The sequence below is a fragment of the Cyrtonyx montezumae genome, unplaced genomic scaffold (assembly GCF_038088225.1).
Source record: "Cyrtonyx montezumae isolate F1298 unplaced genomic scaffold, pur_monq_1.0 scaffold_2, whole genome shotgun sequence".
In the NCBI taxonomy this organism is placed as follows: Eukaryota; Metazoa; Chordata; class Aves; order Galliformes; family Odontophoridae; genus Cyrtonyx; species Cyrtonyx montezumae.
Window position 1 is genome coordinate 8,597,162 of NW_027071936.1, and position 26,060 is coordinate 8,623,221.

At 42.7% G+C, this 26,060-nt stretch overlaps 1 protein-coding gene across 1 annotated transcript in view; it reads right to left on the reverse strand.

Moving 5' to 3' along the window:
• Positions 1-26,060, reverse strand: part of SLC7A11 (solute carrier family 7 member 11) — a 55,402-nt gene that overhangs the window by 22,697 nt on the left and 6,645 nt on the right. Inside the window, exons 3-6 of the mRNA XM_065736347.1 lie at positions 25,744-25,859; positions 17,750-17,875; positions 15,072-15,171; positions 12,593-12,637 (exon numbers count right to left, since the gene is read on the reverse strand). Of these exons, the coding sequence (XP_065592419.1) occupies positions 12,593-12,637; positions 15,072-15,171; positions 17,750-17,875; positions 25,744-25,859 (387 nt within the window). The remainder of the gene's footprint in view (positions 1-12,592; positions 12,638-15,071; positions 15,172-17,749; positions 17,876-25,743; positions 25,860-26,060) is intronic.

The following is a 26,060-nucleotide window of genomic DNA, read 5'->3' on the forward strand; positions in this document are numbered from 1 at the left end:
ATATTTAAATTACCAGCATGCACAAAGCCAAATATCACAATACGAGCTACACAGTAAGCGATCCACTTCCAAAATATCAGCAAACCCACGGGCATACACACAAAACAGCTACCACATAGGGAAGCAGTGCACAGAGGAACGTGAATCTCAACAGTCACTGAGTACAAGGAGCCTACAGCCTCCTCTGATGGAAATTCTGCCATCACACCGAGTGGGAGACATTCATCTATAGGAAAGACGCACAAAGCCAAATGGTTGTTTTGACACAACTGCAATAATACTTAAATACAAGTCAGCAATTCCACCGCTCATTAAAGTTGAACAGATAAGGCAGCCCCATTAAATTTCAAATCCAAAGACGACAGCGTAAGTGTTGAGTAAGTTGCTCTGCTAGCTGACATAAGTGAAATACACATTGTTTCTCATGTATGATGATACCACTGCTACTGATGCTTTGACTGGGCTGTTCTAGAGGATAAATACTCTTGATGACATGGTACATGGTAATTACAGACTGTGCCATTCTTCTCATGCACCTGCAGACAATATGGAACATACTATCCTCACCATTTTAGTACTTATTTCCTTTATTTGTGTTTCATTCTGCAACTTGTTTTATACAAACAGAAAAAAAAATGCGACTGCGCTTTCAGTCAGTTGCTGGAATCAGCCTATAGAAGTTTTAGATAGTGCTCTAGTAAAAGCACCATTAATGGCATACAAGAGGCTGCTGATTCTAACACAACACTGACCACTGTCTTAGGGCTCCACACGTTATCATTTCTGAGGCTCAGCATTAAAGGGTAAGGGGAACAAGGGGGGGGCAGAAAGCAACTTGTTCAGTTCTGCAACAAGGAAAAGCTGCATCAGGCACAGAACATAAAGCTGAATTAACTCAGCAGTCTCTGCTGCATGTAATTACCCTTAGGTAGCAGGTGTTGGCTTGCTTCTGCAAATAACAGGAAGAACAGTTGTTAGTCTAGGTCATGGGTTTCCTCTTATCTATGCATATCTACATAGTAATACCCAAGAGCAAAAAGAGAGTTGGGGAGTTGCAGAACTACACTCCATATCAAAGGGCAGGCTCTAAAACATGCCAAGTGCCCATATGCTTTGTTACCTTATCCAGCTGCCAGTCTCAAGTGCAACCTGAGAGCTGTTATCAGCTGGCACGATCGAGGTTTTCCTATATGGCACTAGTACACAAACATGCAGGTCATCACAGCTGAATGAAAAACTGGTTCCAAAACAGTAATTCTTAGATAGCCAAGGCACTCGTTGATTTGGGCTGGAATGTTTGACGTTAACAAATCACATCGCTATGCTGTAGCTGACTCTGTAAGTCTATAGACTTAAGTATATCTGATTCCTACCAGGACACCGTTTGTTTTTGTCCGGTTAGCTGATGTGGTGAGTTTATTCACCTTCATATCTACCATAAATGCACTGCCCCCTCACCTATTCTCTGGTGAATTGTATCAGGCCGCTAAGACAAACCTGCTTCAGAGCCACATAAAGTGAACGAAAAGGGCCCACAAAAGTCCAGGGCCCTCACTAGCTTAAACTTGAGTCATGATCTCTCCAGTAAAACAGAATAGGTTTTACAGCTTTAGAGCTTTAAGACTGCATCAGTCTTTAAGTGGTTTTTATTCCTGCAATGAATATTCTGCAGAACTGCTCTGAGTTCCCACATGCTGTCATCCTCCTGTACATGCACAGCCACAGATCTGGGGTTGCATGTCCCTCACTGAAAGAGATGTTCCAATAGGCTTGTGTGTATTTTGGGTGCAGAAGTGGGGAAAATGAAGAAAAACACAAGGCAGTGGAAACTCAGCTGCATTGTTTAGTTGTTACATTACACGAGCCTGCTGTTAAAGCAGATTAGGATATTGCCAACTACCCAGGGAGATTGTGAATAAACATTTGTTTTACTTCTCTAGCAGGGCTGATTCATAGTAACAATGATTCACATAAACAAACAGAGAAGGCAAAAAGCAAAGCAAACGCACCTTGCACTCAGCAGGTTATCACATCAGCATGCCAAGCGGGCCGCCAGGGCTTGGAGCAGGCAACCTGCTCTGCAGCAATGAGACACGGGGCAACACAAACAGCATGGCCACAGCAACAGCCACCTCTCAGAGCTGATGCAAACGGGGTCACGTACCATGTTATTAAGCTCAGAGACACCGAAACTTTGTGAAACTCCTGGGAAAAGAGCAAAGTTCTTGGAGGCTCCTGGGGCTCGCCTTCTAGCACGGTGAGGAGAGGCCCAACAGCTGAGCTCCTTGAGTTCTGCTTCCTCCAAAGAGCTCAGCAGAGGATGAGAGGCCTGGCTGAGGGCTCACCTCTTCAGCATCCACCGCCGTGTGGATATCTGCCCCAGGGCAATAGCTTCAACCTCTGCCCGGTCTCAACACATTACATCCTCAGCATCAAACTGATAGGGAAAGTCACTTGTTAAAATCAAAACGCCACAATATCTTCATCACCCCCCTCACAGCCCAGAGAAGCACAGCCACCACCAGCTGTGTCAGCATGGCAACACAGCCTTGACCTCCCCAAATATCTTCCATCTTCTCTTTTTTCCTTCCATCCTCCAATGATGTTTGCTCAGTATCTCTGATTTCTCAAGCAAATTTCATTGCTAAAACCATTTACAATATATTTATTACATTCTGAAAACATAAAAGGGATTAGAATCGGATACTATATCTGACAGTTAGGAGAAAGTGAATAGAAATTGCACTATTAATTTCAATACAAATATCCACAGCTAAAAGACAGCACAGCAATACCAAACCCTATGTCTACAGCATTCATCTTTGTTCCTCTCCCATTTCGCCGATCACCCTTCCTTAAGCATCCATGTGCTCTAAGTTAGCTGTGACTGTTTGAAATGCTCACACTAGGAAAACGAAGCAGAACAAGTGAACAGAAAAGACAACTGTGCTTTCTTTTATTATGACCTCAAAGCTTAAGCTGTCAAAGTTATGTCTCCCAGCCCTGAATATTTCCACAGCTGTCACCTCGACTTTTGTGCGAGTAGGAGCATTTCGTACCAGGAATATAAATGTTAGAAGAGGTAATTATACAAGTGACCTTGCCTTTCTTCATTCAATAGTGAATTATTAGTCTTCCCAACTGCAATTTTATGAGACATCCTTATTGCCTTAATTAATGATCAAGGTATATCTTTGAAGCCTTTACAGACACCACAGATTACATCAGTCTCTTTTCTCATTTACACTTCCTGACCTGTCACAGGTAGCTCTAACGAAGTGCAAGCAGAATACAGAAAGACTTGAAGTCACTTGAACCAGTTCAAACGCTAAAGTGGTGTTTAGAAAGCAGCCATAAATTACACAGCTACCAGGGCCTGAAAACGGCAGGCAAAGCTCATTTCTCCCCCTCATGGCATGCAATTGCCCCAAAGGACTCAGCACTCATATAAGGACCATTAAAGATGGGTTGGAGAAAGAAACAGAAACACACAAGGGAAAAGGAAAAAGAAATAGCAGTATTTGTTGAATGCATCTTACACACACGTTCCTAGGCATTACAGATGGTGAGAGCACCCATGAGGTCAGTCCCTAACTAAATGTACAAGGGAAATGTGCATGCTCTGGAAAGCAGTGCACTCATGCAGCAGCTACCTGTGGCTGCCTGCAGAGGTGATAGTGCCCAGTGAAATGGGCAGCCTGTGTTATCCCTGCTGCTGAAGCCCTTTCTCCCTCTGATCCCTATTCCAGATGGCAGGTGAGTTGATGCCATGAGTCATCCTTCCAGTCCTTCCACCATCTGCTTGCGCTGTTCAGGTGAATTCCAAGCACCACTCACACAAAGTGCCTGTGTCAGAGACAAAGCAGGGGATCCAGCCTGGCAGAGTCTTTGTGGTGTTGATCACTGCAGGCTCATATCACATGGCACATCCTGTTTTCCAGGTGTGCTCCCTGCTCCCTCTCAATTCGCTGCTATCCAGGAGGCAATGCTGCATCCCTAGGGCAAGGGACACTCAGGTGTGGTAGGAGAAATTTGCATTCAACAGGCTCGAACAGGGAAAAACAAAATGAAAGGGCTGAATTCAATTGCTATACTACATATAGCAGGTACTGTGCTGAAATACTTGAAATTTGCAGTGCTGCAAGACTATAGGGTCACTCATGTTACTCAATCTAAAGATCTAGTTCAGTGCAATTGAAGATTAAAAAGAAAAATAAAAGAAAAATCACTTGGATTTTCCTTTGGGTCACCAATCTCAATTCCGTCCTAACCTTCTCCCTTTTTTAATTCAAGCTACCAACAATTACAGTCACAGTTTCCCTTCTTCACTCCAGGTGGTTGAAAGTACTCTGGGGATTCAGTGACTGCCACCAAACCCCACCACAGACACCCCCCAAGCACGGCTCACAAGCACACTGCAGCCCTTCAAACATTTGTACGTCTCATAAATTGCTTAATTGCATCCACCCTCAGAGAAGTAACAGCTTGTGAAGGCTAGGCCATCTACAGCAGGTCTCCTGAGGGGGAAGGTGGGGGGGTGGAAAAGAGAGAAGTAAAAGCTGAAGGCAGAACTCAGCTGAACCTACCACAGCATCTGCTGCTCCAGTATGGACTACTTCTTCCAGATCCTTTCATTTGTGACTCTAAAATCCCCGCTCACTCACGTGTGGTACTGCACAGCAATATGTCCTGAAGGAAGTCTGGCTGCTTTTATAAAAGTGCATTATTCCTTATTGATTTACTGCCATTCCCACTAGGAATTAGGAAGCAATTGCAAGAAAATCTTCCTGACTTCAATACTACCATGCCTAAGCTGACATCACACCCACTGCAGCCTGCACAGGCTGCCAGGCTGAGCCACAGGCAACACATACCCAGCCCTCGACCTGAGCTTCATGAGCACCATCAAGACACGGCACAGAGCAGTACAGACACTTCAGAAATCGGGACAAAAGGATCAAGTTATATGCCAAATATTCCAACCTAGATGTTTACTGAAAAAATAAAAAAGGATGATAAATAGGAGCAAAGCAGCTCATAATATTTGGGTCCCACTCTAGGAGAATCTCCAGCTCGCAGCACAAGAAGGAACATCAAAAGATTAATCTGAGTTGAAAAATGCAAAGATTTATTTTCACACTGAGATTTCAGAAATCTGAACCCATCTAAAAACATGCATCCAGGACTGAAAAGCTTCAGAAATGAATTATCAGCCTTTTATAAGAAACTATAATGAACAAGTTGATGATGTGAGGCACGCAAGCAGTAAGCAGTTAATAAGCTTAGAGAAAGAGCAAACGTAAAAGCAAGTTCATTTTATCAAGACCAATTTCATGCCGGAGAACTAGCTCCCCTATGATCTAATAATGATCTCTTTCTCCCTCACAAAAACACACAAATGCTACTGAATCACAGACTTAATTAAATTCTTTTTTATACACTTCACGAATAGCAAAACCCATTCTTGACTCTGTGTATGTAGAATATTTGGTCTGGTAAATTGTTTTCTGTATTCAGGAGATTCACTTCCCCCATTAAAGGTCTTTATGGGTCTGAAGGCTGTGAATCTAACATTTTACCCCAGACACTGGGCATGGCTAAGCTCTGGAAAGTGAGGTTAGATTCACTGGTGTTCAGAATCCTTGTCTTCTGAGATGCTTAGCAGAGAATTGATGGCATTTGGGCAGCTTGCTATGGTGTTAGGTGTAGGGAAAATCAGTAAGATTTCAGAATCACAGAGTCACAGAATTGTAGGGGTTGGAAAGGACCTCTAGAGCTCACTGAGTCCAACCCAGTTCCCAGGCACACTTGTGCAGAACTTCCTATGCCTCAGTTTGTGGCCATTTCCCCTCGTCCTATCACCACACACCACTGAGAAGAGTCCAGCCTCGTCTTTTGCCTCCCACTCCTTAGATATTTATAGATGTGGATCAGATCCCCTCTGAGTCTTCTTTTTCAAGGCTGAACAGCCCCAGGTCTCTCAGCCTTTCCTCATAAGGGAGGTGTTCCACACCCTTTATCATCTTTGTAGCCCTCCGCTGGACTCTTTCAAGGAGACAGTGACACAGAAGTAGCTGGAGAGTTTTAAATAGAATATTCTCATTCTACGATGGACAGTAAATATTCAAAGAGAAAAATAACTCAATACACAAGTAATGTGCTGACCTGACTTTCACATTAAGGTAATCTGATGAATTCACATGAGCAAATGGGCTTTGCAAAATAGCTGAAAGATTAGCATTTGTCTCTCCTGATTATCTCCAGATGTAATCCTATAATTTGTGCACTGAATGTTTGGCACCGCGGCCTGACGTGAACAAAAGAACTTGCAGTGAAATGCATGGTTTATGAGTAAATGGAACAGAATAACACAAGAAAGGTTTCAATCTCCAAGTGTTACATAAAGGCAGGATATCTGAATCCAGCTTCAGACTTAAAAGGATTTGTGCTTATACCCAGCTACTCTGTGAGAAAGCTCATCCAAAGTTTATATGAAAAGAAGGTTGTAGCCCCATGGGGTAAACCCTCGGGTGCTAGTTGCTGTCAGGTCTGTGTGTGTACCTACATGCTCCCTTGTTCAAATGACACCACACAAGCCTTCCATAACTGTGTCCCAGAGAAGCTACACACAAGGCTCAATCCACCTGCTAAAGCCTTCAGATCAGGCAGGAAATACAGTTTTAAATCCAAAGTTAGTTTTCGGGTTCCCCACAGCCCACGATGAATCTCAACTTTGGAACAACATACATACTCCCAGACTTCAGCCTGGACACGGTGCCTCTCACCCTGTAAGCCAGATAGAAACAGAAAAGAGGAGAAAAGTAGGGAAACAGGAGAAGAAAAAAAGTGAAGTAACCCAGCCTTCATTTTCTAAGCAAGCCTGTGCCCGACCAGATCTCCTGAGTCCCTGTTTGGTGCTTTTAACTACATTGCCTTTCTTTCCCAAATAAAAAGCAGTGCTGAAGCGGGTTACAAATTTACAGACAGTATAGCTAGAGGGAGGTCAGTCACAGACTTCATCTGTTTTCTGGTTCCTAAGATTATAATCATCAATATTGTGCTTCAGAATAGAGCTTGGCATGAAATTATAAGATAACATAAGTGAACAGAGAAGCAGAGAGGTAGCAGTGGCTTGCATCTCCTCTATTAACATTTTAACTAGTTTTCATTTTGATTACTGGATGCATCACACATATGAAGTAACTACTGGTAGTTTAGTAGTGGTGAGCAGCAGCACAATTCAAGCTCCTGATATTGATACTGGAAGGGGAGGTGTAATCCTAAATGTTTAGCGCCGAAATCAGACAGCTACAAACAAGGGGACCAGGGGAGTTTTAGTGTCTCAGTCACAATTCTCCTCCCACCCATCTGCGTCCCTATGGTGCTCGGACACCCTGAAAAAACCTCGCTCGGTCCTCCTAGATGCTACGTGTGACTTTCAACTTTAATTAATATAAATGGGTGGCACACTTTAGATTAATTAGACACGACACTCACATTATTTAAATCCGATATAAAAACAGATTACAGCAAACATTTTGAAACCCTGATTTTACAAAATGTCTAATGACATCAAGCCTTGGTGACTTGCTATACATCTACTGTTTCTTGGTTCTTCAGAAAGGAAGGAATAAATGAAGTGAGAAGAACGCTGGAAAAATCTAATAGACAAACTGACTAATCTCAGACCCCAAGGTCATAGCAAAGCAATTCATTTCTTGGCTTTTCAACAGCACAAGACATGATTTATCAATCTGAGACCAGGCTTATAAACACTATACATCTCAATAATATGTTCTTTGCACTGTGTAACTTTTTAAACAATGATAGATTACTTGGGCTGGACCAAAGTTATTTTACAAACAGAAATAGAATTTTTGTAAATGAAATAGCACAACAGGGAGGAAAAAAAATAGAAAGAGAGATGATAGCAGATTTGCTTAACTGTAACTGCTAAGGAATCTAACTTCTTGCTGTAAAGTATTTTCAGGCTCCACGTCCTTTAAAAATCTCCCATTTTATGGGACTGAAATTGAAGACTACTAAAGCAAAAAGATTTCCAGAGTCCAACAGCACTAACAAAAAAATTACACTGCCAAAGAAAAAATAGGTACTGAGGTATCAGAAGGACTGTGAATCAACACCTCCAGTTGCCCATTTCATTGCAGACTTCCCTCAAGTGATTAATGAGTTCAAATCTTAGTTTCCTTTCTCTTAAACTGAAGTAATATTTTCGCTCTTCTGCCAAGAGCCTAATCTTTATAACATGAAGCCTTCAGGCTCATCATCTGCTCACACCGAGGATGTGGCTCATGAATTTTTTAAGGCAGGGCTCTCTTTGGCCAGCACCTGACATGAGCTGGCCCCAACTTTGACGAGGCTCTGAAGGCAGCGCTGTAATGTAAAACACTCCTGTACTATTTCCTCCTCTGCAGCTCATCAAATTTCCTGACAAAGTCGAGCCCAGCCTCAGAGCCTGCTCCACCTGCAAAGGGAGGAAGGAAGTGCTGGCCGGGCACCTGCTGCTTCTAGGGTCTTGATTGAAATAACTCAGTCTGTTTCTTGGAAGTACAGAACAGAGGCTCAGGAATACAGATGAGCTCAAAGACTGTGTATAAGGAATGAGTCTGAAAGTTCAACACGCTTGATTTCCAGTCCTCTAAATTTACTGCTCCGGGCAACACAGCTCCTGTCAATTTTCAGGTGACAAATACTCTTTCAGAGACCTGGCTTTTCCTTCACTCACTTATTATTTAGACAATACGATATGACCTCAGCCCGAGTAGGGCTGATCCTTATAATGTAAGAAAATCAAAAAGATCAAAGCCGCGCGTGATGTGGCTGCATGAGGTTATGGTAGGGAAGCTGTGCCTCGGGGATTAGTCAGATCCCATTTCAAACAGCGATCACTATTGAGCCAGCACGCATATGCAAAGCATGATTTTAAAAAGTAAAAGTAAAAAAGGAATGTGTTATTACATTTCAACGTTGTTCCACTTACTCATATTAATAAAGTTATTTCAGGCTCCTTTTTAAAAATACTGCACATTAAAGAAGCTGAATGCTGCAACCACAGCTCACAGTGGAACAAACACCGACTTGGTGTTGCTTCAGGGCCCTCTGGCACTGATCAGGGGAAGCTCTTTAACAGAAAGGAATAAAAGAAATAAGTTCAGGCTTAAAAATGAGACATCAAAAGGGGGTTTAGCAGGAGACAGAAACAGCTGCTTTTACATCTTATGATAGCTCACGCTATGTTAATGCCCTTTTTAGTGTACAAAAGAAGAGACGGTACCATTTCCAAAGTGAGAATCACTGCTGCTTCAAAAGTCTGGAAAGACAACAACAGCATTCACTTTCAAGTTGTTTTCTTCCCTTTCTCATTTTCCCTTCTGTAACTTATAGGGCTCTTCCTTTCCGCTTGGCTCATTTCCACTCTCTCTGTCCAGGATTTCATATCACCTAGGTATCTCGGTGCCTCAGGCCTATAATATTTTATCCTACTTATACACCTAACTCAGCAATTTACTGTGCCTAGGCAGAGTGCTGCACCCACACAGACTCTTAGGCCCTCAGGAGCCCTTTCTGCCCAAACATCCCCTCCTGCCATAGCTCAAGGGCAACTTTCCTCTGGCTAAGGTTAAGAGCACCCTCTCCCCCTTCCTCTCTCCCACCCCACTGTTCTTCACTACACTCCAGCAAGCTTCCTGTGCAGCCAACAAAGAAATCCCTATCTGGAAAACTGCACCATCTAAAGGATGACCCAGCAGATGTTTATATCTTCCTGTGCATTTTATGATATAATCGAGGGCTCTGGTCCTTCTCCCTCACTCCATGACACAAGCAGGCAGAGGGAGCCCAGGACTTCCTCAGGATAAAGGAGCATTTCTGCATCCCCACTCATGTCAGGGCTCTGCTGCCCTCCCAACCCTCTCAGCACGTTTCCCTGCGTGTTTGCAGCAGGAGAGGACGGCTCAGGCTGATCGCCCAAGCTCCCTCTGCCTGTTACTCTAAAGCTGCCGCACACCTGGAAACAAGCAACTGTGACTGATTCTCCGACAAACATTTACCTTGGCATGCACAGTGAGGAAGGAACCCTCGTGTTCACCTCTGTCGCTGCAAGCAATTTGCATCCCTAACACTGACAAATATTACAAATTGCACACCTGGAGCTGTTACAAGCCCCAAGCGGCTCAAGGCTGCACTTCTTCCCTTTCAAAAGCACCTGGAGCATCACCACAGCGCCGTGTGTGTTCTTTAACATAAGGAACACTACAAGAGTGAAAGCCAGCATCTTAGCTCAAAATAAATTATAAAAATGCCTTTGACACTGTGATCAGTGGCTCACATAATGCCTCTGTGCAACTGGTTTTGGCTTGGTTGGGTGTTTTTCTTTTTGCTTTTTTTGACATTTGCAGGTGGCAAATGGATGCAAAATATCCCCACTGTTTCATTTCACTGTTCTGGGTGAATCCCCATTTCCAGTTCTCTCCCAGCAGAGCAGGCAAGGAGACACTTGCCCTGTCCCCACCTGCCAATTATTAAACAGCATGTACAAGCCCAGCCTTCTCCATTGTTTATTTGTCCTGGCACCCAGAGGTTGTGATCTCTTTCCTTTATCATTGTTTCCAAATACAACCCAACAAGCAGAGTGATGCAGGGAAGCCCTTTGTGACAGCACTGCACAGGAGAAAGGGAGCTGGTTTTCCAGGGCTGCTCAGGAGGAAATCAATCCAGGTGGGCGAGGCCAGCCCTGCTTTGATGAGGGGGGCAGGGCAGCAATGTCTTTCTGTCCTAAGCAGCAAAGGGCAACATGATCAAACAGATACACTCCTCTAACTCAATCCACATGAAAGAAAAAGGCAACACAAACCAAACTAGCTCTAACAAAATTCACCAATAATTTCAGTCAAGCATCATACACCTGTATGAAAAGTCCCAAAAGGTGGCAGGCATGTGTATGTTTAAAAATGTTGTACAGTACTGATGGTAACCATATGACAATTCATAACTTATACTGCATCTAGCGAATGCTTTGATCCCATCACCAAGACTGACCCCCAAGCTATCTCCCAGAATTTCCTGAAGTGGATTTGGACCAGAATCACTCAGCTCGTTTAATTTAGTTGCACATTTCTTTTGAAATCAGTCTGCCATAGAAGTGATTTTTTAAAAGGGTAGAAATCCACGGGTCTGCCTCGCTTAACTTCATAAAGTACACAGATTCCTGGTAGTTAAACCCAGATTTGCTGTGTCCTCTAACCCGATTCCCTGCGTGTGGAGGGATGGGAAGTGTCAGCCAGCTGCTTGACACCGAGCCAAGTGACTTGGGTTTTACTAAAGCAAAGCTTCTAAAAAGGTGTTCTGTCTGAATGGAAGACTAACAATGAAACATCCAATGTTTACACAGGTATTTGTTCTAATGATTAGTCAACCCTGTTAAATATTAATGCTATTTCCACCTGCATTTGTCTGGTTTCAGCTCCCAGTCATAAATGCCTTGGTATACACATCCTTATCGCACAGAAGAGCCTGTTAACACCCAAGACCTCTCAAAGACACTGAGACAACAGAAATCTGTCAGCCTTTCTGACACCCTCATGTTTAACATCTCTTTATATATATATATAAAATTATTTTTACTTCTCTCAGAAAAATACTGAATAGCACCAGGCTCAGCTTAGACTTTGAAGAAGCCACCTAAAGCCCTTCAGGATGCACCCCACTGATGGCTGCCTGTTGGCTTTTTTATTTTACACATCTCAGATGTACAGCTCTACATGAGCATACAGCGCTGGAGATCTTTGAGTTATTTGGTACACAGCCATGTGTCCCATTTATAAAGAAATAAATAAATTACATCTATCGGGTCATTTTAAATCAAGTAAATAGTTGTTTTTCCCTTAAATAACTGAATTTGATGCGGCAAGACATGTTTTCTCTAATTGAAGAGAAGATTAATATTGTTTTACTATTGGCCACTTCCACCAAGATGCATCTATCAAAACAGATCTGCCAAGTCAAGCTGTCCATAGCAGGAAAGCCTTCCTTTGCACATTTTGCAGACAGGCACTGTGAGAGATCTCATCCCTGGTTTGAGACAGACTCCCACCAATACTCCATGTTAGGCTTAATTGGATGGGATGCTGTTCTGTGCACATTCAAGCTCCTGCAACTTAGAGACATCTAAAGCAAGAAGAACTAAATACTGGATTAATATTTAAACATAGCAAAACTGCCAAATATTGCAGCAGACAAGTTTCTCGGGCAAAATTTCCCTGACAGGATACCAGTAACTTTCACTGAAAGGAGCCACTGATAGTTACTCGTATCCTGAGGGGGAGATCGGAGCCCCGGAGAGCTGCTTAGTTTTCTGCTCTCTGCACACATGAAAGCAGAACACATAATAAGGTCACGACAGGCCAAAAATAGCAAATCTTCAAGTACTTGCAATTCAAACGGATATCAGATCTGCTGGAAAGTAAGCAATTTGAACAGCATGCAGAATTTCTCAAGATCACTACTTTCACAGTGTTCTGTATTTCACAAATACTCTTCAAAAGTTAAATAAATAAATAAATAAAGTACCTACTTTTCAGGGTTTTCCACTTCTTCAGTAACAAAATTGAGGTAAAACCTAGGAAAGAAGCATAAACACATCATGAGGCCTTGGTAGATTTTGATTCTGTTTTTATTTCACAGAGAATCAAGAAGGTGCATTCGGTTAAGCAGTGCTGTTCATTCCACCAGACACCTCACACACAGGAAGGGAATTATCAGAAAAGACAGCATTCATATTTAAACATAGCAAAAAATAGTAGAAAAAAAAAGACAAGGGCTGTGTCGTGTCACTGTGGGATGAAATCACATCTTTTCCCCAGGTACACCTCACCAACCATGCTCAGCCCAGCGCTACACAGACACACACAGAGACGTGCGCCCTTAAGTCTTCTGCCATGTTGTGACCCAGTGTGAAATTCCACAAAACTGGGTTTGCCATCTTGTTCAACCACTTCAGCATTTGTTTCTAGACTTGTTAGCATGAGCAGCACAAAATAAGGAGTCAGGATAGCTCCAAGGAGAGGTGGCTTCTGGCTAATAGGACCCTTAGGAATATTTTTCTGGTCTGAGTGCTGCTACCAGGTAGAAGTAATTCAGTGGTCCTGCATTAGTCATTTTATTAATGCAAAGGCATGTTTCCTTGCATTCTTTTCTTTTCTTGTCTTTTTTCTCCCAGTAGTCTATACTTGCAGGACGAGCCCACATACATAAGCAATACCACCTCTGTTTTGTACTTTAAAGCTGTATCATTAAAAGATAATGGTGTCTCAGGCTATGCATACATTTCTGCCTCCGTCCTGGGACACATCACCAGCATGCATAGCACTCCTTCACATTCAGCTTATTGGATTGATTTAGCCCCATGAAACTGATAGTGCAAGGGTATTGACACTCCACTTAATGGTCTGCTCTTCTGCGCTCTGAGGCAATCAATTTGAGCTGGTGACAAAGACAAATAGGTGGCTTAGGAGAAGCACTAGCCAAACGAGATCTTTTCCTGCTAATTTCTTCTATAAGTGGCAAATCAGGACCATGAAATAAAAGTCAGAAGGTGTGAGGGAAAAACAGAGATGATTTTCATTTTAGGAGGTTTGGAACGTCATGTGGAAAAAGGAAAGAAATGGGAAAGAAACAACAGCAGAATAGCAATCTTTTTGATGTAAGATTTCACAGTAAACCAACTCTGCTTTGGCAATGAATAATATTAAAGACCTTTTAAAGTTGCCACCATAGAAATGTGTACACCAAGGGCAATATTTTAAAAGTGAGAAACCGTTATGTGTATGGATGTATGAGATGGAGGTGGCTGAATCAGAGGAGGAAGAAGGAAGGGACTGTAACGAGTTCAATTTCTTTGAGCCTTCAAAATGCCAGGCTCTTTTCTTACATATCTATCACAGATAAAGGCTGTGGACTCACTCAGGTTATCCCCCCCCCACCATTTAATACAAAAGTGCTGTTCAGTGCTTTAGTGTGCATGTTTATACTGCTCCTGCGACAGGGGAGTTACAGGCCAACAGAAAACTCAGATGCTGGTCCCATTGTCCCTCTGAATGAAATAAATAAACCCCTTATCGTTCGTTCCCCAGCTTTTGTACAAGGGAAAGAACTTTACTGCCTGTGAGGCTATGGAAGGGAAAGGGAAGACCTCCAGACAAAGCTATCTCAAAAAATAAGCCCATGCTCTGCAGTCTTTTTGTTGTATATTGTAGTCCTTTTTTCATGCCACTGCTGCAAAGCACATCCGCACAGTGCAGAGTGGAGCCCTCGCTAAGCACAAATAAATCGTAAGGTAGATTTGAAGTGTAGGAGCTTCTTTCAAACCAGCCACTGTGTACTTTGGCGGGGAGAACTTAAAAGAAAGTTCTGAGCTAGATACTTGAAGGCAGATTCTCATTACTTTGCTCACAGTGAATAGCACTTAACTTTTGTGGAAGCCAGTTGCACTTCTTGTTAAGTGAGGTCCAATTCTGCCAGAGCAGAAGCCACAAGAATCAGTGTTTTCATCTTGTTTTGTGGTCTGCACTGGCCTTATCAGAGATTGCTTCTGACTCTAAAACACTGCTTTTACAAAGCCAAAGAGGTCCACACAAGTGGGATGAAGATCTACAACTTTCTATCAGAGAGATCTTCTTCACGTAATTATTGTCTTGTTCAACAAAATCTAAAGCATTATTAACCCTTTTAGCCTTCTATTAAAATAACTAGTGAGAATATAAGAACGTTTATTTCTTGTTGCCTTTATTTCATGAGAATATAAATATGCCTGATTTTTTTTAGTATCCTTACATATTGCATCTTGTAGAAGAATAATCTTTCCTTCTCAGAGCTGCTTGCAGAGAAGCTACTGAGCATATGGGGCAGCAGCAAGAGCTATCCTTACTACACGGTGTAGTTTGGCAAAAGAGGCAGAATGCGACTCAAACTGATGTATAAATAAATGTCTCTTTTTGTTCATAGTAGTGTTTGCTTTCAGGACAAATACTTATAGCTATGTTTCAACAACTTACCAGCCTGAATAGGCGTACATTCCTGAATAGAAAGCCAGTGGTAATCCCATAATACTGGCATCATTCCCCGCAAAGGCATTTTTAAAGTGCTGTGTTTCTCCTGCAACATCAACAACAAAAAATAGAAAAACAAGCTCTTTGGTTACCTCCTACTTTAAAACAAATAAATGTATCACACCACGGAACATTTAATCACTCAGTAGTTCACTGACTTCAAGTTCTGCCCTTGACCTTAATTTCTGACCCAACCCTCGCAGCTAAATCCTGCCAGCAATTGTAAAAGGTTCTTGTGGTGTTCCTAGCCATGTCACAACAGAATTTGACCTGTTAGTGTTTTTCTTTAAAGCATTCTGCGTTTGATGACACTCAGTACAGTGTTGTCTCCAGCAGTGACTTACATCAACACTGAAGAGCACAATGAGCTCTGGGGTTTTTGCTATAAACATTTCCCTTGTTTGTTAACATTTTCTTCAGATGGACCATTAAAAGCATTTCACTTATAAGAAACATTTGTAAAGTAAACAAACCCAGTATCTTAAGCCTTTTTGTGACTGATGTTCCCAGTATTTAGTAACTCCCTCTTCTGCAATTATAGGCAGCACTGTAGATTATGTTATAGCAAGAATTATGCTTCTCTAAATGCAAGTGTTTAAACATTCTGAAAGATGTGCAAGGCAGATAGCAGGGAAAGTGCGAGAACAGTTGAGTGCCAAAGATGAGTACCAAAATGAGAGCCAAAGTCTCTGTCCAAAAACACCATATATATACCATGAGACTGAATATTCAGTAAAGATCTTTCCAATCCTTTGATAACGGAGGAAGGTGCTGACAAAGCCAGTAGTCTTCCTGCTGGTGTAAATGCAGTGCTGTTTAGCAACACTGCATATTCATCTTTCCTCATGCAGCTGAACAATGCAGTAGAGGGGTCCCATGCAGGAACAAAGCCTGATAAAGGATATAGTCCTCCAAAAATTGGAACAGAAACTACTGGGAATTGTAAGACTACGTTATGAGCTTTATCTGTGTGCCTTTGCCACAGTCAAGGGGTTGTGCCATTTCACTACCTATCCACAAGACCTTCTATGGTTCAAAAGACCGCCCCACAAGCCCCCAGATTTCCTGAGAAGCAATGATCCTCTGCAAAAATAAAATAATAATAATAAAAGCAGTAGGAAGAAGAAGAATTCAATGAGATCTAAGTGAACAATGGTCAAACCCTCTACTTTCCTCTTCACTCAGTTTTTACTGAGCCCTCAAGCAGAACTCCTACAGAAGTGGAACCCTTTTTAGATAAAGGAAATGGGAACACTCTCTGAGTTGCATAAGAGGGGCAAAGCCCATCCAAACCTGGGTCTGGCCTGCTCCAAAGGCCTAGAGGAAAAGGGACAGAGAAATACAGAGAAAACATTTGCACGTGAAAGGAGGTAAGTGAAGGCATGGCAATGGCCAGAAAGCAAGTGAAAAATATGCCAACAGAAACAACCAATCAGCAGAGCACTGGATAGGGCCACCTTTATTTCAGAGACTATAGCTGTCCCTGGCCAGGCCCAGCACTGTGAGGCTGCCTTGGGAGGGAGGAGCAGCCCAGCCCACTGCCATCATTTTTGCTAGATAAAATCTGCCACCAATTCATTAAATGTGTTCTCTTTTCTGACTCACTGTGCTGAATGGCTGCTTGTGTTTTGTTAATTCTTGTCTAGCTTTATTGTAATGAGAGAGAGAGCTGTGGGTTGTCCCTGGCAAGATGGAATAGCTGCATACCTCATCCTTACAGGATATTTTCACAGTCCTTGCTTAGGCAGCAACAATCTGACCTGCTTTCTTTTCTTACTCTTGCATAGGCCCAGACAATTGTCTTTAGGTTGGATGTTAGGGAAAACTTCTCAGAAAGAGTGGTTGGGCACTGGAATGGGCTGCTCAGGGAGGTGGTGGACTCACTGTCCCTAGAGGTGTTCAGGAGACATGGAGATGTGGCTCTGAGGGATATGGGTTAGTGGGCACGGATGTGCTGGGTTGATGGCTGGACTAGAAGATCCTAAAGGTCTTTTCCAAGCTTAATGAGTCTATGATTCTAGTCTGTGATATAGCTACATGCTTTTGTTTTTCAACTGGAAGAAATAAATCCAGTAAGCAGCTGAGCATCCTAGAGAGCTGTACGCAGGAAGCCTATGAAAACAGCAGCTAGCTATCTTGTCTTCCAAGGCAGCACCTCTACCTCATACATTTCTCTCTGATAACGAATCACCACAACCATTCCTACTGATCAGTTAGAGATTAGCATCCACAATTAGAACAGCCTCCATGATAACACTTATTACATATATTCCCAAAGCTGAACCCTTACCATCACCACAACCCAGTGCTGAAGAGAAGCAGGCACCATCGCAGTTCCCAAAGTTCACACAGAATGCAATTTTGAGAGAAGGGCAATCCTGTCACTGGCTTGGAAACCGGCTCTATCTGAATAGTCTCATTGGCATGCAGAAGGAAATACCAGTTCATCCCAGTGTAGTTCCACCTCTAATCAATTACATGACAGTACAGAGCTCCAGTTGAACAAGCAGAGACTAATTAAGAGATTTTGCTGCTATAAGCATTATTTCGTGGAGGCAGGTGGGGGGAGGCTGGGGAGGGTAAAGATAAAAGCACTTTAAAAGCATTTACTTTTCATTTCATACCTTTAATTAGCTGGATAACTCCAGGGACTATAATTATCAGAATTGCTACAAGCTTGCAAAAGGTAAGGAAAATCTGAATGCGGGCACTCCAGCTGACACTTGTGCTATTCAGGACCATCACTAGTGCTGCAAGAGGAAAAAGAAAAGTCAGAAAGAAATACTCATTCAGCTGAAATCACCGCAAAACTCTCTGAGGCTGCACAGATGCTAGATTCTGCAGTGCTGAAGGAAATAACACCCCGATAGCCTTCTCTATCTGTTGCCCTCCCATCCCTCATGTTTCCCTCGCAGTCTCCATACTAAATGCCTGAGCTGAGCCCTTCTTGGACCCTTCCACTTCTCCATTCTCCACTTGGCTCCTTCTGAACCAAATTAAAGCTTTGTTGACACAGGACTGTAAGCTGTTGGTAGGTGACAGGCTGACAGAAGCTGCCCCAGATGAAAAATAAATAAATAAATTACACAAGCCCTGTCCCTCCAGATTTCTGTACCGGTACCAGTTTGATTAGAGATCTGTATTTTCAGAAAACAGTAACAATTAATAATGACATTGAACTTTCTCACACCCATTTAGGCCCCGTGTGAATTTGTCACTCACTGCCTTGTTTACACCTGCTCCTTTCTCTCGCTGTTTCCACTCCTGTGCTGCCATTCTGTGGTGACACAGCAGGGGACAGAGTGCAAGCGGCATTCCTGCCCACGCTGGAAACTGGTGAGGAAACCAAAACCCAGGTTTGCACCTCACCAAACCAAGCAGCCCAGGAGAGAGGAGCTTCCCTGCCTTGCCTGCCTGACACACAACCCCCTGGGCCCCTGCTGGAGCTCAGTGATGGGAAGTCCTACAGCTCGAGTGCCACTCATTCCAGTTTGTGTAAACAATTACCCTGGCAAAACAGAATCAATAAAGTAGTTCACCTAAAAGAAATATTTACTAACTGAATGGAAAATGTGAGTCATTTCACTGGATACAAATTCCTTTTTCCCTTCTGCCACAGGGAAAGGTGAGCGTGGCATGACAAGCCTGCTCACTGATCATCTCTCTCCTTCCATCGTGTGGAACTAATGAATTAGCCCTTCATCAGAGCTCTTCCTTCCCTCCAGCCCTCCCAAGAGTGCTGCTCTATCTGTCTCATCAGCCACACAGCATGACACAGAATGCATGCCATTGTGAGGCACTGTCTCCCACCAGACCCTGCAGGTCTGTGGGAGCTGGCATCGCAAGCCTGGCATGGCACAGGGCTCTGGCTGCAGAAACAGCTGAGCCATCCCACGCTTTCTGTATCGATTCTGGCCAGTGGCAAAGCCAAAATGTCTTACAGACAATTCTCTGTTTAAATCAAAAAGGGTTTGGGTTTCGTGGAAAAGTGAGAAAACTATAAGCAATCCAGAGAAAATATGTAAACAGCATTTTCCGGAATTTGTATTAGGGAAAGTGCAGGCCCCACATTTGAGTAAACTATTTACCAAAATCAACCAATGTTTTTGACCAAAGTCAACACAAATTCACATCATCACTTAGTTTTAAATTTGCAGAAAAAAATACAAAAGAAATAAAAATCTTTAAGGTTACAATATTTTTCCAAGTTCTGTATTTTACCACATTTTAGAACTGAGATGTCATTTTCTGAGTCACAGAAACATCACCTGGACTTATGGAAACTATCACTTGAGACCCAAACACTTTTTTTGCTTTATTAAATGCCTGTGTGTGTATATTCATCAAGAAACGGAAAATCCATGGGGCCCAATGCACTACTCTGCTTTCCCAATATTACCCTGATGTAACTTCATTCACTGAGATGTTGAAAACACCCCTTAAATCACTGCCCAACAGCAGTGCTTACTGTGGCTCCCTCTCTTTCTTAAGGGATATAGGGTAGAAAAGGCTAGCAGCTGTCATTCAAGCACAGTAATATTAACACAGTTATTTAACTAACAGTGATTAAGCTATAAAGAAGATCAAGTGCTATCAATAAGCACTCACTTATTTCAGACTTCTTGCGAAGTTCACTATTTTGTCCTTTTCTGTTCCACAGAACAAGCGCAGGCAGGGACTAGTTCATGAGAAAATGTCACCAAAGTGTTCCACATCCAGGGAAAGATCTGGGACTTGACATCCAGCATATTCAGAGTTCAAGACCCCTGCAGCAATCAGCCTGCTACCTTCCCCTTGGCAGAACAGGTTATGTGAGCAGTTTCACCCTCTTCGAGGGTCATTAATGCATCACTTTCACCCTCCAGATACGCAAATGAGAATGTCATCAGATGGCAGACTAGAATGAACACTAATTTTGATCCACTCATCGCCTTGCTTGCTCCTCAGCCACACACAAATCACAAGCCACAAATCTGCCTAAGAGCCACACTGACTTGAAAGAAAAACGCACAGGGTGACGTTTCCGTGAAGACAACCTGTCTGTGAGCAGGCTGCTGAACTTTCCCCACCTCTGCCTGCGTACTCAGCAAACTGCTTCAGCTGAGGTTTCTTAATGAAATGGAGAAATCAAAATGGACACAGCAAGGATCTTCATTTGATCGGGAAGCTAAAGGAAGGCTACGCCTGCAGCCAGGCCAGCGCACAGTGCCATTAGTTTGGATGGTCCTCCAGAAGAGTAAGTCCCTTGCAGAGTTGGGTACTGCACAAATGAAGATGGAAATTTTATCTTGGGTCTGTAGTCATTATCAACAGCACACTTCTACAAATAGGGTCTTGTGGAGATATTTCAAGATTGCAGAGACTTTGATACAGGACCACAGCAAAGATCAGAAGGACACAGCAAGTCCCCAGACAAAAGGACAGGAAAAGCAGGACTCATCTCTAAATTGGCTAGCTAAAAGTCAGGATGCAGTCTGCCTGCATCCTCCATGAAAAGACATTAACCTCCACAAGCTGATTAATCACCCATCTTTCAGACGCCTAGCTAAGAGATGAGCTGCCTTCAGGAAGGGTACCTCCCCCATCCCCTTTTTCTTCACTAAGTTTACAGGGAGCAGAGGCAACTGGCTATAACTAAATACCTAACTAAAAGTGAGATGAATCCCTCTCTAGGAGAGGATGGAGAGAGAACAAACAGGGTTTGTTAACAATTGAACGCAATGGTAACACTGATCATGTTGCTTTTCACGATCCTTTCCCTTCACATAGCTACAGCTATAAATGGATAACAACACCTGTTAGGAGAAGCAGCAGCAAGCATTCCTAGCCTACTTCTCAGGAATATGTGTACCACTGCCTTAGCGGGAAGCCAAGGGAGCTGCCTTCCCCTGACTTGTCAGGCTGTTAGGGTCAAGGCATTTACACAAAGCTAAAAGTATCCTTAGGTTGTGGCTTTTAATGCATCAATTAAAGTGAAGTCACAGGAGGCACAAAAGCACCCATCAGAGCAGCTTTTGCTATTCCTTCAGCCAAGTGATGTCTTTATTTGAATCACTTGTCTGAAAACTGTCAGCAGGAGAGAGCAGTGTCCACAGCATCCACTGTGACAGGAGAAAAAGCAGCTATTGGCTCCCACATACATCCAACTGATGGCTACAAAACTTCCCGGAGTATTTACCAGCAAGCCCTGACAGATCTGTAGAGTCGACCTTAATTTCTAAGCATGATATTTCTTCTGTCTAGCAGGCACAACCTGGGTAATTAGGTCTTTTTGGTAGACCTCTGAAAACAAAAGGAGATCATGCTACATACGCATGCCTGAGTTGAAAAACTTCATGAAAGCGAGAGCTGGTAACCTGCTTTCAGTTTCACTGGTCGTTTTTTGTTTGTTTGTTTGTTTTTATAGTTGAATCCCGTTTATTTGACTTCTGATATGCAGGGAAAAGATTAGAACTAGCTCAGTTAAGGCTGCGTGGCCAGTCAGGTTATACATCAACAACGCAGTTCAATATGTTAACACTGCATGATCTGTTGCTCACTATTACAAATAAGCTTCGCATTATGAAAAGAGCTAAAAGATACAAATAAATCAACATCTGAATGTAGATATTTATCTCCACGCTTTGTAAATGTCTTCTTCATTGAGAAAAGCAATAAATACAGAGATGTTTATCAGCCTCCATTTACAAGGAATAATTAATTTCTAATGGTTTCTCCTAGGAGAAGACAGTCTTTGGCATCAGCAAAGGTCTGCATCACTCTGCTCTGCGTTCTGGGGCTGTTATGCACAAAGAGGCAAAGTTCAAGCACAAGTTCAAGCAAAATTGGGCATTCTGAAGGTATCTTCTCCTGTTTACATTTTCTTTCAGGACACCTACAGGTTTTCACTTCTCTACCTGGCCACTTGTTTTCATAAAAAATTGTAGTAATTAAATATCCTTGAGTTGTCTATTTTTCTTCTCAGATTCTTCTTTCAAATTGAGCAAGTTCACAAAGAGTTCTTGGCAGACTACATGAGAGTCACATAGCCCATATTTCCCCCCTTCAGAGAATAATTTGAAAAATACCCAGTGAATTAAAGTGATTTCTAAGTTCGAAATGAATAGGCAAGCTTCGCTGCACAGAGGCATAGAACGTGAAAAGAACTTACAATCCTTTCCTCTACTGAGCCATTGAAATATTCAGACTTTTTGTTTAAAAAAGAAAAAAAAAAGGAAGAAAAAAGTACCTATGACAGAAACACTAAATCTTGATAAGAAAATTTGTATCTACAGCTCAGGACAGGTGTGATTTTAGGGGGAATTTTATGCCCAGCTGTATGGGAACTGTTGAATCACGGCCTGAACCACTGATTAATCACCTGAGGCAAGCACTGAGTCAGGTGTGGGAGCACAGGTGAAGGCAATGTACTGTGTGATTGAAAGGGGTGGAGTCTGGCTCCACCTCTCCCAGACCCCATTTAAGGGCTGACCACCACTAGGAAAGGATCTCTTTCTGGAGACTGCTCCTTTGGAATTTCCTATTGTAAGCCTAGGACACAGGTGTACATTTTTCTTTATTTCAATTGCCTCTTTTCCATCACGATAATCTTTCTGACTATACCATCTGTAAAGTATCTCAGCTACAATACTATTTGGTATTATTCATGCTTGTTATATTATTATTCTTATTATTCTATCTATTCTTATTCATATTATTCTATAATTAACCACATACCGTATACCAGCAGGTCTTTGTTCCTATAAATAACAAAGCAAGATGGGAATACTTTTGAAGGTCACCATCTCCCATAGTTCTATTTTCATTTCCAAGTGAACTGCATCTCCTCTTCGGCACCCTTGTTCCTTTAGCATCACAGAAGCACTGAAGTGGAACAGTGGGGAGCAGAGTGAGCTATGGCCACCCTACAAGCATTGCTTTTCTGCAGCTAGGAGAGGAACAGCAGTGTCTGCCACTGCCATCTTAATCCTGCCTGCATCCATCTCAGGCAACCTTTGCATTGCAGTTCAAAAGGAACTCTCATGAATATCATTCTTGGCCATGCACAGTGTTGGTATGCAGTATTTCACTGCTTTACCCCTTATCTCCCTTCACAAACCTGTCTTGCTGACCATAAAGAGGAAAGGAAGAACTGCCCTCCATATTCACTCTATATAATACAAGGAATAATAGACTTAAATTGCAGAACAGGATGTTTAGGTTAAAAAAAAAGAAAGAAAAACTTTCTTGCGAAAAGGACAGGGGAAAAAAAACTGGGCTAGAGCACTGTGTAAGGCTGTAGGAACTCACCCCTGGAACTGTGAAGACCACTGCAGACAAACATCTTTTGGGAGTTGTTTGGGGATGCACTGACTGTGTTTGGGACATGTGATTGCCTAGAGGTTTTTCAAAATCTCTTCCTTACCTTCCTAGTACGATCAGAAAATATAAGATCACACGACAAAGTAAAGTTTCATCCAAGGACTCAGGTTAGTGATGCTTCTTACTACTTCTCCCCACGCAATAAGTACGTGGTGAGCACTCTGCACACGTAGGCGGCAGAAGGGACTGAGAGTGGATAAGATGACAAAAAGCTCATAAGCTCATATTTTCATTAACTTAACAAAATCTTCAGTGAAAGTAAACACTACCTTTGCCACCGTTAAATTGGATTATAAGATCTTCAGGGCTCCAATGTGTCTGTGCAGCTCAACATCTTAATCTTGCCTATCACTCTGCCTACCAGCACAACACAGAACATTCATCACAGTCACCACACCAGCTAATTCTCACAGTGCAAGAATAACAGCTGTTATGTTCTCAGATAGCTTAGCTCAGAGTGTAGCATTGGATCAAAAGCCGCCACAAATGAAAATCCACTACAAAGCACAGTGCAAAGAATTAAAATGAAGCCTCAGTCTGACAGGTCCCTGCTTTTCTCAGCGTCGTCCCGTTCACAATTACAAACTTTCTTCGAGAAAATCTCGCTTCAGTGAGACAGCAGCACATCCTACCTGCTCTGCACAGACCCTTGGTCACCATAGGAACAGGCTGCTGTGAACTCCCATCTCCCTTCAGGGTGTAATTATTCCAGCATATCTCCACCCCCACTTCCTCCCCCACCCCCCATGCTACTTCTTCGCTTAATTACTTTGTATAGCCCCGGTTTATCACACAGATTTTCAATTAAATTAAAAGCAATAAAAATCCATTTCAAATTGTTCACTTATTGTGCTTGAATCGCTATGCACTTAACAAAACATTTTTAATGGAGTCCTCACTTAACATTCCTTCTGTCTCAGTGACCTTGAAGTTACTGAACATCTGTTTCATCCTTATCCTTCACTAAAATATTTTAGACAGATGTAGCCATAAAAAGTCATTGACCTCGAAATTCAGGCCCTTAATTCAATTATTCCTATGAAACCTATAGTTTGTGCATAATTAAGTCAGAAAGAAATGCGGTCACACACTGATTTTTTAACACCCCTGGCAGAAGACAGCTCTTATCAAGAGAGCTCCTACAAAAAGCCCCAGTAACCTGGAGACCGAAAATTTCCATGTCAATTGAACTCTCTACCCCCCAAAGAAAGAAAAAGTCATCCGAATCTATTATTGTGCAAAATTAAAGTGGTCCCCTGCATGCCTTTGATCATTCTGCATGTCTTAATTCCTTTTTCCAGCCCTTTTGTTTCTGATGTGCGCACTGGTCGAACTGAAAGGAACAATCTGTTGCTAATTACTCCGATGCGCTCTGCACGCTCAGCCCAGCAGTGCTGAGTCAGTGAGTGAGTGCGTGTGAGAGCGAGGAGCATCACCCATGGTCACTGCTCAAAACTGGAAACGAACTTCTACAGCTGCATGGCTCTGAGTCTCATCCACATCGGGACCATACCTTCCATTTCATACAGCCTCACACACCGCCCAAGCACACCAAGAAGCCCCTAGCCCAGGGCCAGCCTCCTTCCTTCCATCAGCAGGCTTTGCTTCTGTTCACCAAACAGTCCCTTTACACTAACTGGAAAACTGGAAAAAGGAGAAGAAGCTATTCATAATAAATGTGCATTTCCAGCCAACCGCACACCCTGCTCCCAAAGTCATTTGGGCTCCTGCTTCCCAAGATGGGAGTGCCTCAGTGAGTTTTTATCACTGCACAGGACAGTGAGGGACTAAAGGATGATGATCTCACGTTGTCTGTGCTCCAGTCAGAAGTGCTACATTTCTTCAAGGCATCATACTTGGCAAGTGCTTGCCTCCTAAAACAGAGGTAGAGCAATGCACTTAAAATCAAGTAATCATTCTTCCGTATCTCTGGCACCGACTCGTCATCTCCCTGGGACTGAAATTGCTTCCACAAAAGTAATAAGAGTCCTGCCATTAATTCAAGTGGCAACAGAATCAGGCTTAGCAATAGATTTTCTCTGCCATTAATAAACTCTGCTCTTCTTTTTACTATTGAGAACCTTCAGAAACACACAGGCAAAAAATCACGCCGATGCCCTTGGCACTGGATGCACACTCATTCTGCAGCAATTCACATCAAACAACTACCTGTTCAGTGTCTGATTACCTTTCCTTTTTTTTTTTTTTTAATTTACATCATCTTTACTCTTGCTGACAACTAAAACTGGATACTTACTGATGCCAACAGCTGTAATAAGTTTAATCGCAAGTTCTGGGATTTCACACTGCATAAAGAAAGGTTCCAAAATGTAGCGTCCAAATGCCAAAGATATCACTGCTGTGGCAGCAGGGCTAGAGTGAAAAGTAAGAAAAGGAAAAAAAAAATCACAAAATTAATCTGCAATAGCATGCAAACAATACCCACTTGGGATCACGCTGTAACATTATTATCACAGACCCACAAGTTGTACCCTGCTTGGGTGCCTGCTGGTGACGGTGGCTTTACTGAGAGAGGAATCACAACATTACCCGAGCCTGTGTCTAAAATCTGAG